Raw genomic sequence first — 19,107 nt, forward strand, 5'->3', positions numbered from 1 at the left:
ATGTAGGCGATAAAGAAATGTTATAGAGATATTTAGGACGAGTGAATTAGGCGATAGAGAAATGTTATAGAGATATTTAGGACGAGTGAATTGGGCGATAAAAAAATGTTATAGAGATGTTTAGGACGAGTGAATTAGGCGAAATAGAAATGTTATAGAAATGTTTAGGACGAATGAATTAGGCGATACAGAAATGTAGGCGATATAGAAATGTTACAGAAATATTTAGGACGAGTGAATTAGGCGATAAAGAAATGTTATAGAGATGTTTAGGACGAGTGAATTATGCAAGACAGAAATGTAGGCGATAAAGAAATGTTATAGAGATATTTAGGACGAGTGAATTAGGCGATATAGAAATGTTATAGAGATGTTTAGGACGAGTGAATTAGGCGATATAGAAATGTTATAGAGATATTAAGGACGAGTGAATTAAGCTATATAGAAATGTTATAGAGATGTTTAGGATGATATTATGTTTAGAATGAGTGGATTAGGCGATATCAAAAAGTTTAAGAATCATATAAATCTTCGTTCATTACACGAGTAAGTTTTATTTGCTTTTTTCGTCAAGTTTTGAATCCCATTAAGTAAACATTGTGCGCTAAATTCAAGTAATGCATAAGGATAGTCAGCTGTCTGTCATTTAAAAAAAAACCGGGATCGGGATTAGAAATAACGCGCCAACTGGTCTTCATCAAATTGCACCTTCAGCACTTTATTTGTGTGTGCCTTTAAGATAATGTAAAATTATGTATAACACACTTGTTTTGTCTAAGAAAACACATTTTTTTCCCTCTCAGAATGAATCTTCCCTATGGAGAAGATCATGATGTATTTCGGTATCATTTTGTAATAAAAAGTGTGGAATTTGGAACGAACTCAACTGCCAGACAGATTTTTTTCTTGAGCGCTTATCTTACATAACATGACTATCACTATTAATGAGTGCATGTATTCATACAGATCATCTGGGAATATTATACAACGTAATAACGTTCACGTGTGAATGATAAAACGAGCCGACGGAGTAAAAGATTGAAAAAATAAATATCTGAAAGCGATTCTTTCCGTATATGTAAGTCATAGAGAAGTGAGTTACCCCCACTTTTTCCCAAGCCGGGGGTATTATCTCACGACCTGCGGACCCCCCCCCCCCCCCATAGCAGAGCTTGAAAAGCGGTAGACCGCACTGCCATATAGACAAGATAAAAAATTGCTTTCGATGGCGAAGGGAATTCCTGCACCGCTGTCGCACGCGAACACGGTCATTGAAAATGGAATACGGTTATGTGACGTAGATATGTTTATAAATTGAAGAGCACGTTGAGAGAACTCATCAAACAGAACTCAGATATCAAAATTATGTGTCATCTGATATTTATACATACACTGTATAATGAAATCCTATCTGAAAGCGATTCTTTCTGTGAGATATTTATACATATCATAAAATCCTATCTGAAAGAGATTGTTTCTGTGGGATATTTGTACACATAATAAGATCCTATCTGAAAGCGAGTCTCTCTGTGCGAAATGTATACATATGATCACAGGGGCTAAGCCCGTTTTGGGCCTGAACTCTGTGATACCATAAATATCTATGTGTATGGTATCACAGAGTTAGGGCCCAAAACGGGCTTAGCCCCTGTGCATATGATAAAATCCTATCTGAAAGCGATTATTTCTGTGCGATATTTGTACATATAATAAAACCCTATCTGAAAGCAATTCTCTCTGTGCGATATTTATACCTATGATTAGTAGAGATATACATATGACTAGAAGAGATAGTTATACACACGACTAGTAGAGAAGTTAAAAACATATGATTAGTATAGATATTTATACATCTGACTAGTAGAAGTTCTTACCAGAGGATTCAGATAAAATGGGATGTCGTTCTGTTTATCCAACACAAAGGCTGCGTAGTTAGTATACACCATATAAGGTAACCAACATAACAAAAAACAGGCAAGGACGATAAACAAGGTCAAGGTCACGCCCCTCTCGCCTTGATTTGTATTGCTGTCACTCAAGGACATCCTGCGTTGAACCTGGGCATGGTGTCTGATATACACAAATATCCGTATATAACAAAACATCAGGATCGCGATTGGGACGAACAGGTTTCCTATTTGGTTTGCAATGTGTAAATAAAAGCTCATTTCTCCCGGTATGGGGTATTTGGGTCCACATTGAAGAGTTTTCTCCTTAAAGATGGGATCAGAAATCACGGTGACGACACTGAAGACGATGGCATACACCCACGCTAGTCCGATCATGGTGAAGCACGTGCGTCGTGTGACGGGGTCATTGAAGTCATTGTTTACTGCTACCCGTCGCACGCTGATGAATTTATGTATACTGATGTACATGAGAGTGTGTATCGACGTCAGAAGCGAAAGTGTCACCAGGAACGAATTAATTTTACACAACAATAGCGGCATATCCCAACACTCTTTGTAAAGCGAATGAATTGAGAACGGGATAACAAGACACACGAGAAGGTCAGCGATGGCCAGGTTCAACAGGAAGAAGTTCGTCGTCTGCGTAGCATCGCGCATGCTCGGATTTTTTAAGATAACCAGGATGACCAGTGTGTTTCCCACGAGATCCGCCACTAGAATGAGAGAGAGCCAGACGATGATAAACACTGTGAATGGAGACGGAAAATGGTCGTGCACGGCTGAATCACAAAACACGTGGACATTGAATCCAGGCGACGAATTTGTCCAAACTTCTGTAACGTTCAATGACATTTTCAGTTTCTGCTATATCACTGAATTACTGCCACCTTAACGATTCACCACCACAATATCGAACCTCCTTAATATCCAGCAATAACGATTTACACCCCAATATCGAACCTCCTTTAATACTGTATCTCCAGCTATAGCGATTTATCACCACAATATCGAACCTCCTTAATATCCAGCATTAACGATTTACACCCCAATATCGAACCTCCTTAATACTTTATCTCCAGCTATAACGATTTATCATCACAATATCGAACCTCCTTAATACTTTATTTCCCGCTATAACGATTTACCAACTCAATGTCGAAACTCCTTAATACTGTATATCCCGCTATACCGATTTATTACCTCAATATCGAACATCCTTAATATCGTATCTACAGCTATTACGATTTACCACCTCAATGCCGAACCTCCTACCGAATATCCAGCATATCAATATCTGCTTGGTGTACTCCACTATGTTGAACAGAAGGTTACGTTTTAGAGTTTGTCGATATTCGATAAACTTGTCCGGGTTATGCTCGGTATTTGTCAGCGTCTATCTAAATTTCCAATCATTATTTCATGTCAGTCCTGATGTTATGAAATATATACAAATGCGATCTCTTAATTCACTGCTAGGAATGCACCAGATATTATCTGAATTCAAGATTTTCTCTGTAAATGTTTTATCTGCATCCTCAACACCGCTATGTCGGCTCGTTTTGCAGCTTTCTCACTCTGATAAAACACAACTTAGTCTGTGTGGTTTTTTCTATTTTCTCGAACACAACAAACTCTCGTAAGAAACATTTCTCTTCAAGAAAATCAGAAATAGAGGTCTTGTAAAAGGCGGGGCTACAAATATCCTTTATAATTACTAAGAGTACAAATGCACAAATGGTGTGAAGCTATTTCTTGGTACCATCACTTAATCATAACCCATAGCGGATACGTCACATTTCATTCCTGTACTTGATCCTCGAAATTTATTCACTGCAAGATTTTTTTTTAAGAAATCACTAATTAAAAACAAATCGAATCCCTTTGCTGAAAATGAATTGTTATACGATTTCAACCTCTCAAGTCAATGCTATTCTCTCAACACGTGCATCACGTGTAAAGCTCTAAATGATCGTTCAGCTGTGTCACCTTTTTATTTGCAGTTCGATCTTGGAGCACTCTTTCCGGTGAGTTCCCCCACTGCGGTACTACGTAATTCTTAATCTAATAATATCTCGATGGAATTTCCTATAGCAGGAAATTGCAGGGAGTCTCAGTGTTATCTGTTCGACGGCCTATATAGATATCAGGGGCGGATCTAGATATATATGTGACGGTTGATTAGCCTGCAGTGAATAAAACGAGGAGACATGTCACGTGTTATTCCGGGGAATTTCACTCGTGAATGTCCGCCTCAATTCGGATCCAGATCCAGACTGGGTTGTTTGGGATTGGAATGGTTGTAAAATCCTTTTGATTTTAGTTTCTCTCGCAGATCTTGAAATTTTCTCTTCTAGGTGAAGATGAATTAAATTGATTTTTGTGGTAGCGCTGATGGACACCGGCGATGCGTGTTCTACATCAAGACCTGCAAAGATAACCTGCTAGGTAATTCGTGTTGCATAACGTGTCCTTGAACATAGAAATATTACGTCATCCAAACACTGCATATCAAAAATTCAACACGAAAAAACTGCCAAAAAACAATTGGATAAATGATATTTAAGTGTAACAGAAGAGATTAAGGCCTATCCTATCTTCGATTTTTACAACTCCATGCAGCAGAATCCTATCTCTATCATTTTTTTTTTATCAGGTACTGTCATGAATAGAACGAAAGTTGTTTTGAATTACTTTTAATCATCGTTAAAGGATATCTAAATATTTTCACATTGACAGCTTTCTTATCTGCAATTTTGTCACCAAAATTGAATTCAATGGATATATTGAATATTGTTTAACGTCCCTCTCGAGAATATTCCGCTGATATGGAGACGTCACCACTGCCGGTGAAGGGCTGCAAAATTTAGGCCTATCTCGGCGCTTATGGCCATTGAGCAGGAGGGGGGGGGGGGGGTGTTTATCGTGTTACACCTGCTGTGACACGGGGCCTCGGTTTTTGCAGTCTCATCCGAAAGACCGCCCCATTTAGTCACCTCTTACAACAAGCAAGGGGGTACTGAGGACCTATTCTAACCCGGATCCCCACGGGATGAAAATTGAAATGAAAATTGCTCTATTGATATAACATATTTCAGTAATAATACTAGCATTTAATTATTTTAGATACTTTTTAACCTCAAAGCAGCCACATGGATATATGTGATTTGGTGATTAAATAAGACAATATTTCTTCCTTATGCATTTCTTTGCTCTAAAAGCGGTTATCTTACATAGTTTTATTAGGTTTCTCTTGTTTTTGTACACAATATACATCTTTATTAGTCATTTTGACATATGTATTCCTATGCCATGGTGAGATTTTGAGAATAAAAATGGTTGCTATCACTTTGGCAACTAATGCCCCTTTAATTCTAAGCACAGGCAATCATATCGCTTGGATTCGAATTTACTATCAAAGAACTCTAAATACATGTATAGGGCACCCAGTTGGCCTAAGCTCGCCAATAAACCACATGGTATAAAATTCTACTCTGTGTTCTAGTATATTTATACATAATCAATGTACATTACTACCAAGTTCATCCTGAAACTCTGTATACCTACCAAGATATGCAGAAGTTATTCAAGAAACATTCGCGGAAACACAGAAAAACCCGGGTATTTATCGAAACACATTAAAAAAAAAAAATACCCCCCCCCCCAAAAAAAAACCCCCAACATTATAAGAATTATTATTATATATATACATATATACCATACGCCCAAAAGTTTCATTAAAAAACACAGTGTGTTAGTTTATTCTTATGTACATGTACTTCCCAAGTTTCATTCAAATTGAATGATTTTTTCATTTCCATATCTTTATTTTGGCTGGGGTCAGTGTTTGCCAACCTGAATGCTGTTTTAGGCGGTAAAACAGATCAACAGTGTATATCATCAGAAGAAGAAAAAATATTCACACTGTAACCGGAAATTGAAGACAAAAAACATCACTATTGCATGTACACTAAAATCAAAATACTAGAACAAATGCGATATGTCCGATGACGTTACTATAGAAATAGCAAACGGAGCACCTAACAGTGAAAAATAGTTAATTTTCTATCAGTATGAATGAAACTTTGGGTTCTTATGAATATGAGTGTGAAGTAACATCTTGTAGCTAATTTTTAATGCTACAGGGGTGTTTTCGGTAAGTACCTGATGTTTTCGGTAATTACCTGATGGTTTTAGTAATTACCCGGGGTTTTGGTAATTACCCGATGTTTTCAGTAATTACATGGTGTTTTCAGTAATTATCTGGTGTTTCTGGTAATTATTCTGTGGTTTCAAAGCATTCAAAATATGATGATTCTATATATGGAGCCTATAAAGTTAAAATTTTCGGTTGAATTCTTCCTGAGGATAGGGAAATGTTATCTATTGAGGTAATACAGTTTCGAACGTGAAAATTTAAAGATTTGTAGGACATGTTTTTAGTATTTATCTGACACGCAGGGAGTAAGTTTCATCTCATCGCGAAGGTTCGGGGATTTTTTTTCTGCACAAATATTTATCGCGGTGTATAAAACCAGATATAATTACAAACACCCAAACCGAAAACAAACATTTAGCATGTTTATTAGTAGCTGATAATAAATTATAGTTCAAACAAAAATCTAGGTCTATCATTTTTCTTTGTTAAAAGCCACACCGCTCAACTGAGTCACATAGGTCACAAATCCCACCTGAGTCACATACGTCACAAATCCCACCTGAGTCACATAAGTCACACCGCTCACCAAAGTCAGGAAGATAACATCGCTCATCCGAGTCACATAAGTCACACCGCTCACCCGAGTCACCATGGTATTGTTATTCTTTATGAGAAGGTTTATTTAAACTTAAATATCCGTAATTTTTGACCCCAAATGGCTGCATTCTAGCCCTTCGGGTTCATGACTTCACCGAACGTGAATCAACACATGAAGGGATTGCCGTTCAATATTTGTTATTATTATATACTTTCAATTTCATCTCTTCTTTTTTCTTTAAAAGTTTGCGGGCATATATCACACGATATATGTCCGGAAATATTCCGGCCCGCAAACATTACGTCACAATCAAATTTCTACGCCGTTAATTTTCAAATTTTTCGTGTTTTTCATCTTTTACTCAGTTAAACCGATAAAGTTATTATTAAAAATAAAATTATTGTTAGTTTCTAAATGAAATTGAAAGTATATAATAAAAAGGTTATATACTTTGTATGGGAAATATGATGACATCGTTTATTGTTGCGAATGGACCTCGCAAGCTCGGTCCGTCTACGCGCCAAAAAACTCGGTCGTCATATTTTCCCATACAAAGTCTATAACCTATAAGCATTGCCTATTCGTTCAATATTCGTTAACATGGACCGTCCGTTCAATATTTGTTAACATGGACCGTCCGTTCAATATTTGTTGACATGACCTTGTCGTTCTGGAGAAGATTCCTTAACGATATTCAACACATACATTTTTATGTAAAGTGTTATCCCCAATTCTAATTCAACCCTAACTCCAGGGTCCATACTCCAAAACAATTAAAAAAACCACAAAAAACAAAGAAAAACCAATCAAAGAAAAAAAAAAAGAAGAGTCAAAACACCTTGGGAGTGTTTGCATATTGATATGATTTAGTGTGGTTAAATACTTTTTTTTATCCATATAGTAAAAATAAAAATTCCTATCTTATCTTAAAATCGATTAGTATAGAAAATTTCAATCTCTTTGTAGCACCATCCTACATCTAGGGGTCATGATTTGGATAAACTTGGACCTTCACTGTGTCAGAAAGTTTTCACAATAAGTTTCGTCATTTTCTAGGAGGAAATTTTTACATGATCACATCCTATGTTTTGCGTTTTTCTTATTGATGGCTCCTGATTTGAACAAACTTCGAACTTACCCCCCCCCCCCCCCCCCCCCCACACACACACCAAATGATACTCTCTGCCAAGTTTGGTTGAAATTGCTTCAGTGGTTCTTGAGAAGGTGAAAGTGCGAAACGTTTATGGATATGACGACAAAAAGAACGACAACCAACGGACAAATGTCGATCACATCGCCACGCACCTGTGTAACTGTACTCACAAGTCAGAGCAAATTCGGGACATTATAACCGTTGTGCAAAACACACTAGTGCAAAAAATGATTACAACGTTGTACTGAATCGGGATCGTTTACTGTGTTTTCAACTGACCATTGAAACTATGACAGGGTCTTACATCAAGGTTTCGTCATCAACAATAACCATACCCAAAAGATGCAGAACATTGAAAAACGTTAACTCAGACATTTCCTTCCGTTACTTCATGAGACAAGAATCGAAAATTGGAATATTGAATTCTTGTTGCAGACATGTCAATTAGAACGGAGAAAAACAGGTGTCTTATTGCAGGTATGTCAATTAGAACGGAGAAAAAAGGTGTCTTATTGCAGGCATGTCAATTAGAACGGAGAAAGTGGCCAGTGGTTTGTTAAGAGTCGTGATTTTACGCAGTTCTAAAGTCATGCTAAGTACTCATACGACACGTGTACCCGGGGAACGCTTGCTTAGGGGTCAGATTGCGTCTGGGTTTGATCAAGAAGTGACTCTATCATTATTATTTTTTCCACCGTTGATCTCAATGTATTAACTAAAACATTGGACGGTAAACGGTGCATACATTTTCTGTCCATTTCGATCAACCGGGATAAAAATAGAATAATTTCTCCTCTGTAATTCTCGTCATTGATTTTTACTTTAATCAGATGATTGTTGCTTTAATCAGATGATTGTTGCTTTAATCAGATGATGATTACTTTAATCAGATGATTGTTGCTTTAATCAGATGATGATTACTTTAATCAGATGATTGTTGCTTTAATCAGATGATGATTACTTTAATCAGATGATTGTTGCTTTAATCAGATGATGATTACTTTATTCAGATGATTGTTGCTTTAATCAGATGATGATTACTTTAATCATATGATTATTTTTTTGGATTCAATAATGCTTACTTTAATCAGATGATTATTGCTTTGATTAAGTGATTATTACTTTAATCAGATGATTATTACTTTGATTAATGATGATTACTTTAATCAAATGATTATTACTTTGATTAATGATGATTACTTTAATCAAATGATTGTTACTTTAATCAGATGATGATTACTTTAATCAGATGATTGTTGCTTTAATCAGATGATTGTTACTTTAATCAGATGATGATTACTTTCATCAGATGATTGTTGCTTTAATCAGATGATGATTACTTTAATCAGATGATTATTTTTTTGGATTCAATAATGATTACTTTAATCAGATGATTATTGCTTTGATTAAGTGATTATTACTTTAAGCAGATGATTATTACTTTGATTAATGATGATTACTTTAATCAGATGATTATTACTTTGATTAATGATGATTATTTTAATCAGTTGATTAATGCTTTGATTAATGATGATTACTTTAATTAGATGATTATTGCTTTGATTAAATGACTATTACTTTAATCAGATGATTATTGCTTTGATTAGAAATTCAAAATGCACTCTGCTGTGTTCTAACTTACAAACGACGTTTTGAACCATAGCGTAATGCCATCACAGTACTTTTTTCACCTGATGTAAATATCAACAAAAAAATTCAACCAATCAAAATAGCTGTATCATCTTTGATCGATGTTACATATGTTAAAGGTACCATGGCTCAACAAAGTTTGAGAGTTTGAAATCATTTTCAGCATTACACATTTTATAGAAGGATAAAGATTCAGTTAAAACTAAATCCATTACATGTATACCAGTAAAGTATATGTACGATGTACAGGTCGCAGTAGCTCGTGTTAGAAATTTCGTTTCGTGACCGGAAGGTCATAGGTCACGCCATGGACACGTCAAACATAACTATCGACTGCTTCTTCACAATACACCTGACGCACAGGGGATAAGCCCGTTTTGGGCCCGAACTCTGTGATACCATAAATATATATTTATGGTATCACAGAGTTCGGGCCCAAAACGGGCTTAGCCCCTGTGACCTGACGTTTAGAAGTGAGAGTCACGGGTCTTTCGGATAAGACCTTAAAAACCGAGCTCCGTGACGCGGCAGGCGTTGGCACGAATAAAAGAGTTCTTTATCGTACCTATACTCTTAAAGTTACTGAATCAGGGATCAGAGGCGGATTTAGGAGTGGGTCGGGACCCCCCCCCCTCTCTCTCTCTCTCGTTTTTTTACCACATGGTCCACCCGTCTAAAATTCCATTCGGAACATTTCTGTTGTGATTACCGAGATATAATATATTCAAATAAGTAATAGTGCAGAAAATACTGTCATCTTATCATATACAATGTAAGTAATAGTGCAGGAAATACTGTCATCTTATCATATACAATGTAAGTAATAGTGCAGGAAATACTGTCATCTTATCATATACAATGTATATGCGATTTTTTTTTTTTTTTTGTATATTCATATAGCTATATACATTGTGCTTCATTTCAATGTTAACCTCTCTAAGTATTACGTGTATGTGTACATCATAACATGTCTGATAAATATTTGTTATATCTTTTGTATGTTTGAATAATAGGATTAAACAGGTGATACATTTGTTTTGGTTGTAGGCCTATAGTGTGTTTGTAATTTGTTTGGATGTTCGGGCATGCTTGAGAAATGTATGCATGCTGTTTATTTATCGAATACATAAAATTGGATGAATGTTAAGTTGTTTTTTTTTTTTTTTTTTTTTTTTTGTGTGTGTGTTTTTTGTTTTGTTGTTGTTTTTTTTTTTTTTTTTTTGCAAATTCTTTTATTGCAATATACAATATGTTTCAAAATGTTCAGAAGAAGAAAAAAATGAAATTAATTTCCCAATTCTTGAAAGTTCAAATGATATTCATTTAAGTTTATAAAGGAAGTGATAACTATGCATCAAAGCAAGAAGGAACCAGAATTTCAATCTGAAATGCATTAAAATGAATCACTATGAATCATTGAGTCAAGTTTATTCTTTTCGTTTAAATTCTATAAAGGATGTAGTGACTACAATTGAAAGCAAGAAGGAACCAGAATTTCAATCTGAAATGCATTAAAATGAATCACTTTGAATCATTAAGTCAAGTTTATTCTTTTCGTTTAAATTCTATAAAGGGTGTAGTGACTAGAATTGAAAGGAAGAAGAAACAAGAATTTCAGTCGAAAATGCATTAAAATGCACCATTTTGAATCAATCTGGACCCCCCCCCCCCTATGGGAGGGGGTTAATCCCCTGGCATGTCCTCCCCTTCGGGCCTCAAACCCCACCCCACAGTAACGTCTAGATCCGCAACTGAGGATCTCATATCTTAGAGACCCGTGGAGTTTTATTTTTGATGTCAATGGAACGGTCTATATCTCCGTTAAATCAAGAGAACGGTCTATATCTCCGTTAAATCAAGGGAGCGGTCTATATCTCTGTTAAATCAAGGGAACGGTCTATATCTCCGTTAAATCAAGGGAGCGGTCTATATCTCTGTTAAATCAAGGGAACGGTCTATATCTCTGTTAAATCAAGGGAGCGGTCTATATCTCCGTTAAATCTGATACACAAACAACAGAGATTCGCAGCTGTTTGAAATCTAGCAGGATCCGTTGTTTATTATTTTTCGAATCTCGCATTGTTTGAATCACATAAATCTTGAATGATTATGGATAACAAAGTAACACCTTTCATTTCGTATCGACAAATTATTGAGAATGGTATATTTTCGTAAGTTTCTTTATTTAGTACGATAACAAAGGAGCGATTCGAAAAGCATCCGGGGAGCCGTGGTTGGCCATATTTTCGAAGTTTCGATACTTTGGATGGTTGACCTCATTAATTAGCCTGGTGTCCTTTTGTTAATCACTATATAGTTTTAAAACTTTACAATTCATACATCCAAATTTATTACAAATAATGACTTAAACTATGAAAGGTAAAGATAACAGTGATCAATCTCATAACTCCTATAATTAATACAAAATAGAGAGTTGGGCAAACAGGGAGCAAAATACAAAACCAACAAAAAGTACTTTTAAGAATATTGACAGGTAGGGCACATACTTTAGCAAATAAACCCGGAAGAGAAGACGACACGTAGGACTGCCAATAATCATGTATCACTCCAGACAAGGTGTGTATGGGCATACATACTCATCAAATATCACCAATTACGCACTGAAATCCAGGCGGTTAATTACGTGTTAATCAGCAAATTTAGATACGTTTTACACCCCTAAACTAATGGATACATATGATAAAATAACTGCAATGATATACCCTTCCCGATACTTTGGGGGAAGGTGGGAGGGGGGATGGAGGCTACGACTCCTTAGGGTCTCCGTAATGGTGCAGGTGCGGGAGTGTTTGTTGGCTTAAAATGCCATTATATGTTTCTTAGTCAATATGTAGATTTACAACTTGCAACTTAAAATTTGTGAGACTCTATTCTACCGTTTTTAACAATATTTCGATATATTCCGTTTTCTCGATTCATATCGTGCGCCATGTTTGATGTACTTCTGGTTGTTAAGTTAATTGCATAATCCCATATATGTTAACGCTTATTTCAATAATCCCATATATGTTAACGCTTACTTCAATAATCCCACATATGTTAACGCTTACTTCAATAATCCCACATATGTTAACGCTTACTTCAATAATCCCACATATGTTAACGCTTACTTCAATAATCCCACATATGTTAACGCTTACTTCAATAATCCCATATATGTTAACGCTTACTTCAATAATCCCATATATGTTAACGCTTACTTCAATAATCCCATATATGTTAACGCTTACTTCAATAATCCCACATATGTTAACGCTTACTTCAATAGTTGAGTACGAAGGAGAAAGCGATTTTGTCGGTATTGAAAAGGATTAAATTTGGTATCAACTTGAAAAAAAAACACCAAACAGCAGAGTGTAAATATTTCTGCCACCTAATCATTTTCCTTTCTTTGTGGAATGGCTTCAATAAAATATATTTTGTGCTGATTGTCAGTGTTTACGTTTTTCAGTAGATCCACCAACGAGATCTCGCGATAACAAGCATGGCGGAGCAGACGAAATGTTTAGCATGTTGTAACTGATATTTAATGAAAAACATCTTTATTAGACATGCCCAAGTGCAAAGTATTAGTCCCAATGGCTATTAAACATTTCCTGTTCTGAATATCTAAGCTAAATTCTAATATTCAGCAAAATTACACATATAAAACAAGGTGTGTCCTTAAAACTTAAATGCCCTCTAAAGAGCCTGTACTGATCAAAGGCTTTACTGAATGTAATTTATGTAACATTAATGCAAATGACTAATTTTGACCTGCCCTGGGGTCAAAACCCTGTGGTTGCAAAATTCACAATTTTGGTACATCCTTTTCTGCTATTCCTAAATATGCATTTAGTTTTTATACTGCATGTGTATAACAACAAACTTCAAGAAGACATTATGACAATTTTGGAACCAAACCCTTTCCCACTTGGATCATGAAATTTACAATTTTGATAAAAGACTACGCACTCCTTCTAAAAATCCATTTAGTTTCAATTTAGTATCAATAGCATTAAAGAAGTAAGATATTATTTAACATATACACTATACATGTATTTGCTAAGTTTTGTCCTGCCCTGGAGTCAGAACTTCTACCCCGGGGATCATGAAATTTACAATTTTGGAAGAGACTTTCCTGTTCTACATCACTATGCATTTAGTTTTTCATATACATTTGGGTTCTAGAGAAGAAGATTTTTGAAAAATTGGTCAATTTGGGCAGTTTTTGTCCCATCCTTTAGGCCCCGGTGGTGCCGAAATCTTGTAATTTACGAGTAATGCCCCCTTGTTCTAAAGATGATTTATACCAAATTTGAAGAAAATTGGAATGGTAGTTATCAAGAAGTTAAAATTGTTAACGGACGACGCACGACGGACGACGGCGGACGCAGACCAGTTGTAATCGGCCACCTGAGTTTGTTCCGGTGATCTAAAAATTGGAGAGGGCTGCATTATTGCAGTTTGATAGCGACAAAATAATACAAGCACGAATGATTTACCTTTGGATTTGGTTAACCCAACGCTCAATCTTGAATGAGATGGTTGGTATGAATAACGTTTAGAAGACAATGACATTTTGAAAGACTGCTTAGAGATTTCGGGAAAAAGATTGAACTCCAAACAAATATTTGTCAGACGTCTTTCTTAAGGAGGTAGGAATGTTGTCAAGTACAAAAAAACAAAACAAACTTGTATTGTAAAATGTAGATCGTAGACGATCTTATCAGCAGAGTCTTGTGATACTAAATACATGGCGCAGAAAATGTCACCAAATTCGACAATTTCTTTCGTTAAAGCAATTAGTGACGGGCCGCTCCTACAGAATTGTCTCCCTTTGCATTTAAAATCAATTGTGAGAAGGAGATTCACGCATGTATTTACCGTCACACATGTGCTTGTTTACACAGGTGGAGAAAAACTCTCCTAGAAAGGTTGAGGAGTACCCAAGGTCTTCTCTGTAAAATACAGTAAAAACACGACAAAATGCAAACATAATATGGACTGAACAAATGTTGTCTATTTTTTTAAAAACACTAATAAAAAAGCACAATTTAGGTTTAGTATAGCTCCGAGATTGGGAATCGAACCCGAGATCCCCTAATTGTAAGACTTAACCACTGCGGCTACCGCGGTAGGACAGCCCATCCCTCACATCATACTTTGATATTGTGATCTATGATATATACTTTAATTCTTTAGTATGTAACCCTGCACCTCCCCCCTCTCCTGTTCCGTAGTCCCAACCCGTAAAATAAGGTATCCTGGTATAGTGTAACATATAATGTAATACTATTTGTATTGTATACGTAGGGGAAGAAGAAAATATTTATTCATTAATAGTCCAAAACCATTTCGTTAACTAGAAATCCTGAAACTGAAGACTTCCGTGGAGCGGCTGTCCATTTATGCAGATATAACGAGGAACAATTTATTGTAAACGAGATTAATAATTTAAGATTGCCCCAATCAATACTGACATGTTACATAAAATGGAAATTTACGCAATTATCATTCATACCATGTGCGCTAAATGGCTTCGTTAAACGCCCTTGGGTGTCGTAAAATGGACCTGGTTTTGTGGTATATGACAGTGGCGGATCTAAGGGGGCGCAGCCGGCGACCCCTCCCCCTCTTAATTTTTTCAAATTTTAGGTAAACCCTTGTCTCTTGTTTAGAAAAATGTAAACGACAAAAGAAGCAATCATTTCTTCCACTCGCGGAGAAATAAATGACAATCTTTTTGATTTATTTTTATTGGGAGAACTTACATTTTTTTTCAATTCAAAGAACCTTAAAATTATGTCATCTTATCAATTCCACCTTATTAAAAATGACGGAAAATAATAAAAATTACTACATAGGAGACATATTTCAAGCCCTGTATAAAGTCCGTAAAATCCAGGAGCTTCTGTGGGCTTCACCCCCAGGGCCCCCACCAGGGCGCTATCCTCGACCCAATGGGGGCCTCCAGACCCCTTGTTTCCTAAAGTTGTCCCCCCCCCCAACGCAATCCCTGGATTCGCCCTTGCATGCACATCTATGTCGTAAGAATATACTTTAAATTGGTTTTCTTACGTGTCGTAAAATCGTCCTGGTTTCGTCTATGAAATCTGCATATATAATTGAGCCACGCCGACTTTATACGATGTAATGAAATGCGTTCAATGAATTGCTCTCAATCTTTAATCCCTAAAACGTGCTGATAACAGAATTATTTTTACAGTACACGGCGAGCCTGTGTTGATTACTGTCATGGCCGCGGGGAGGGGTTCATTTGCACTGTTAACTTTATATTGTATCGAACAGGTCAAGTTTCCGCAAGTGATAATCAACTCTGTATGCATGATTTCTCTTAATTTTGTTTTTAATTTCGTGGCAGAATACACGTCATACTGTTTGGGTAAATCCACGTGTAGACATTAAAGCAAATGGATAACGTATTAATTTGCAATCACCGGACCCTCAACTCTTCTGTTATTCGGGAATTGTTTAACGTATTAATTTGCAATCGCCGGACCCTCAACTCTTCTGTTATTCGGGAAGTGATTTGTTCCACGGGGAGAGGTGATTGGAAAACAGGCATTTATTCAAAATGTGCTACAAAATATTTACTGAACTGCTTCAAGGTCATTTCCAAGATGCCATGAGTGAAAATTAATAGTTAAACTCCGAGAGGACGCGAAGCCATTGCCTTGTATCTGGCGAAGCTGATCTGATAACTTCATTCTCTTGGAAACCGGCCGCGGTTAGTTAGTGGTTATGACGCCCACTTAGGAATTGGAAGGTCCGGATCCGGTGCTACGTTCAATCTATGACACTTAACATAGGTAGTGACTGTTCCTCCGTCAAGCGCCCGGCATATGACGTAAAAGTCACGTGTCTTTTGGAAATGAGCTTAGAAATGGGGTCCCATGTTGTGGTAGACATAGGCAAAACAAAAAACAAAACAACAACAACAAAAAACAAAACAACAACAACAACAAACACTGTGGTGGTCTGGGCGTCAAACATTCTACAATTTCACCTACAGCTGGTGACGTCTCTCTATGCAAACTACTCAGAAGAGCACAAAAAAACATACACGAAACGTTCCTAAATTTAGGATCCCATTACTAGTAATGAGTAGGTCTTCCGTTACACTACTTCCGGTACACAGCCCATTACTAGTAATGAGTAGGTCTTCCGTTACACTACTTCCGGTACACAGCTTCCTGTTCGTTAGCACTTCATGAGATCTGCTCGTGGACCATATTTGGGAGGGGAGGAAAACCCAAACCAATTAATGAATTCATCAACTGATTAATCCATGAATGGATCGATTAATCAGCTGGAGTATGTAACGGACGGGATTGCTGAATTCATGTCTGTGACAGCAGTAATCTTCTTTAATATTGTTTTGACATACACTTGTAGTTTGCAGAGTCATCAAGTACTGTGCTGGTATCTGAAAACTACCATGACTTTCTGGTATCTGAAAACTACCATGACTTTCTGGCATTTTGCTGCATTGAATTTCCACACTGTGACAATCATATGGTTTGAACCGCTGCATAGCACGCAGGAGAGAGAGAGAGAGAGAGAGAGAGAGAGAGAGAGAGAGAGAGAGAGAGAGAGAATGAGAGAGATTACTAAGCTAAAAAATTACTTTGCAATTGTTCGATTTACTATAAAGAAAAACCAAATCTCAAAGCAGGCCGCATAATAACAGGTGCAGCAGTTTACACTCAATTTACAATGAAATAGAGTTAAGACAACGAGAACAACAGGAGTTAATACAGATGTATAAAGTATAAAATGATCTAACCCCCCCCCCCCCCCCCACACACACACACAATGATGGATAGATATACACCGGAATACATTATATGTACTTACAACCTAGTGCCCCCCCCCCCCCCACACACACACACAAAATCAAGACCTACATGTGGACCATACTAGAAATTCTCACCACTGTGTACATTGAAACATCAGAACAACGTATTATACAAACAGTTTTATTCCAGTCAACACACGCCTTTGGAATAACCCCCACCCAAATATCATTAAAGAAATCAATACTCTTTCAACATTTAAAACACTCATTTCTCCACATTAAAAAAAAAAAGCCATCCCTAGATATTATCTCATAGAATTCAGACGAGGTCAATTCTTCACACACGCTTGCGAATGAATGACAGTTCCGAATGAATGACAGTTCCTTATTTACAACATTTATTCCTTCGTAATCTCGAATCCATCCTTATTGTACACAATCTAATGAACATTACTTTGTTGTACGCACATCAGCAATGAATATATATCAACTTCAACTTCCCATTAAACACATAAGTTTGTTTGGTAATGAATACTTAAACCATGAAGAAAACGAAAACAATATTCCTAAATGTACATAAATATAATTAAATCAAAAGGCTTTAATTAAGCCCAGATGGTTTTTCCCAAACTATGTAAACTTCACATTGTGCTTATTGCTGTCTTCATTCATTGTTTGCCTATTTACTTCATGTCGTCATCATTTGATATTGGGGTGAGGGTGGGAGTGGGGGTGAGGTTATATCATTGTTTACATGTATTGTATTGCCAGTTGATGTTTGTCTACATGCACATGTAAATATTCATATTGTTTAAATTTCGTATGAGTCATACATTCTCATATTTCATGCCTTGACTTTTCTCCTCACCGTTTAATTAACTGGTGTGATCCAGTTACCATTGTAATTATTGTAATTGTTCCAGTCAGACCTCTTTTATTGTTTTTGCTCTCTTTCCTTTCTTGTCAACACGTGGTCGCCATTTAAGTTATTAATGAGGAGCGATAAATTGATATACATGTAAGTGGATTTGCACTTGTTCTCCAGTCTCAATAAGTTGTGTATATTTCATTATATAGTATAAACTAAATTGTATGTCGTATTAACAGCTGACAAGACTCCTATTGACACCGTTTCCCTGTCTATTCTACTTACAGTAAATGGTGGGTAAAGATCGTGACACGAGGACTTCGGAGCCACATTTAATTAAACTAATTAGGTCAGCTAAGGGTCATTAATGCTGGAAATATCGTCAGCTATATAAACATGTACCAACATTTATAGTGCGCATTCACACGACCCGATTCATGTTCCTCAAACCTTCATATATACACCGTGACCTTTCATTGTTAAAACACTTTAAAATTCGTAACGCTCGCGATTTATTTATTTAAAAAAAAAACACACACAAAAGAAACTGTTTCTATCCTATAGTGCAGTGTAGAACATATAGCGGAGAAATTTCATGTACATCTGAATGACCTAATTTAATATTTTAGACATTTTTCTTCAGATCTCAAAAGTTTCATGGATAGTTGCGCAGTGTTGCACAGATAGATAAGTAAAAGAAATCATACGAGAATCCTTCAGGTGTCATACAGCGAACATTCTATAGTTTACACAATGTGAACTGAAATAATTTTAAATGGATATGTTATAAAGTTGTTCTGAGATAAATCACCCGACACAACAATACCGGTTGGCGGTAATCTCCGCGGTGTGATGACCGTGTTTATAAATAAAGATGATCAAGGTCTAGCATTAATTTTAACCTGGTGTGGGCTTTCCTAGAGTAACAGTTTCGGTTTCTGTATTTGCGG

The 19,107-nt window shown here is 36.4% G+C and overlaps 1 protein-coding gene across 2 annotated transcripts in view; it reads right to left on the minus strand.

Moving 5' to 3' along the window:
* LOC125666130 (dopamine D2-like receptor) overlaps positions 1–19,107 on the minus strand; it is a 40,971-nt gene that overhangs the window by 21,107 nt on the left and 757 nt on the right. For both annotated transcript variants that reach the window (XM_048899239.2, XM_048899237.2), the window contains exon 2: positions 1,875–4,335. In XM_048899239.2, coding sequence (XP_048755196.2) covers positions 1,875–2,762 — 888 coding nt within the window. In that variant the 5' untranslated portion in view covers positions 2,763–4,335. The remainder of the gene's footprint in view (positions 1–1,874; positions 4,336–19,107) is intronic.

Source organism: Ostrea edulis, chromosome 10, assembly GCF_947568905.1.
Source record: "Ostrea edulis chromosome 10, xbOstEdul1.1, whole genome shotgun sequence".
Lineage (NCBI taxonomy): Eukaryota > Metazoa > Mollusca > Bivalvia > Ostreida > Ostreidae > Ostrea > Ostrea edulis.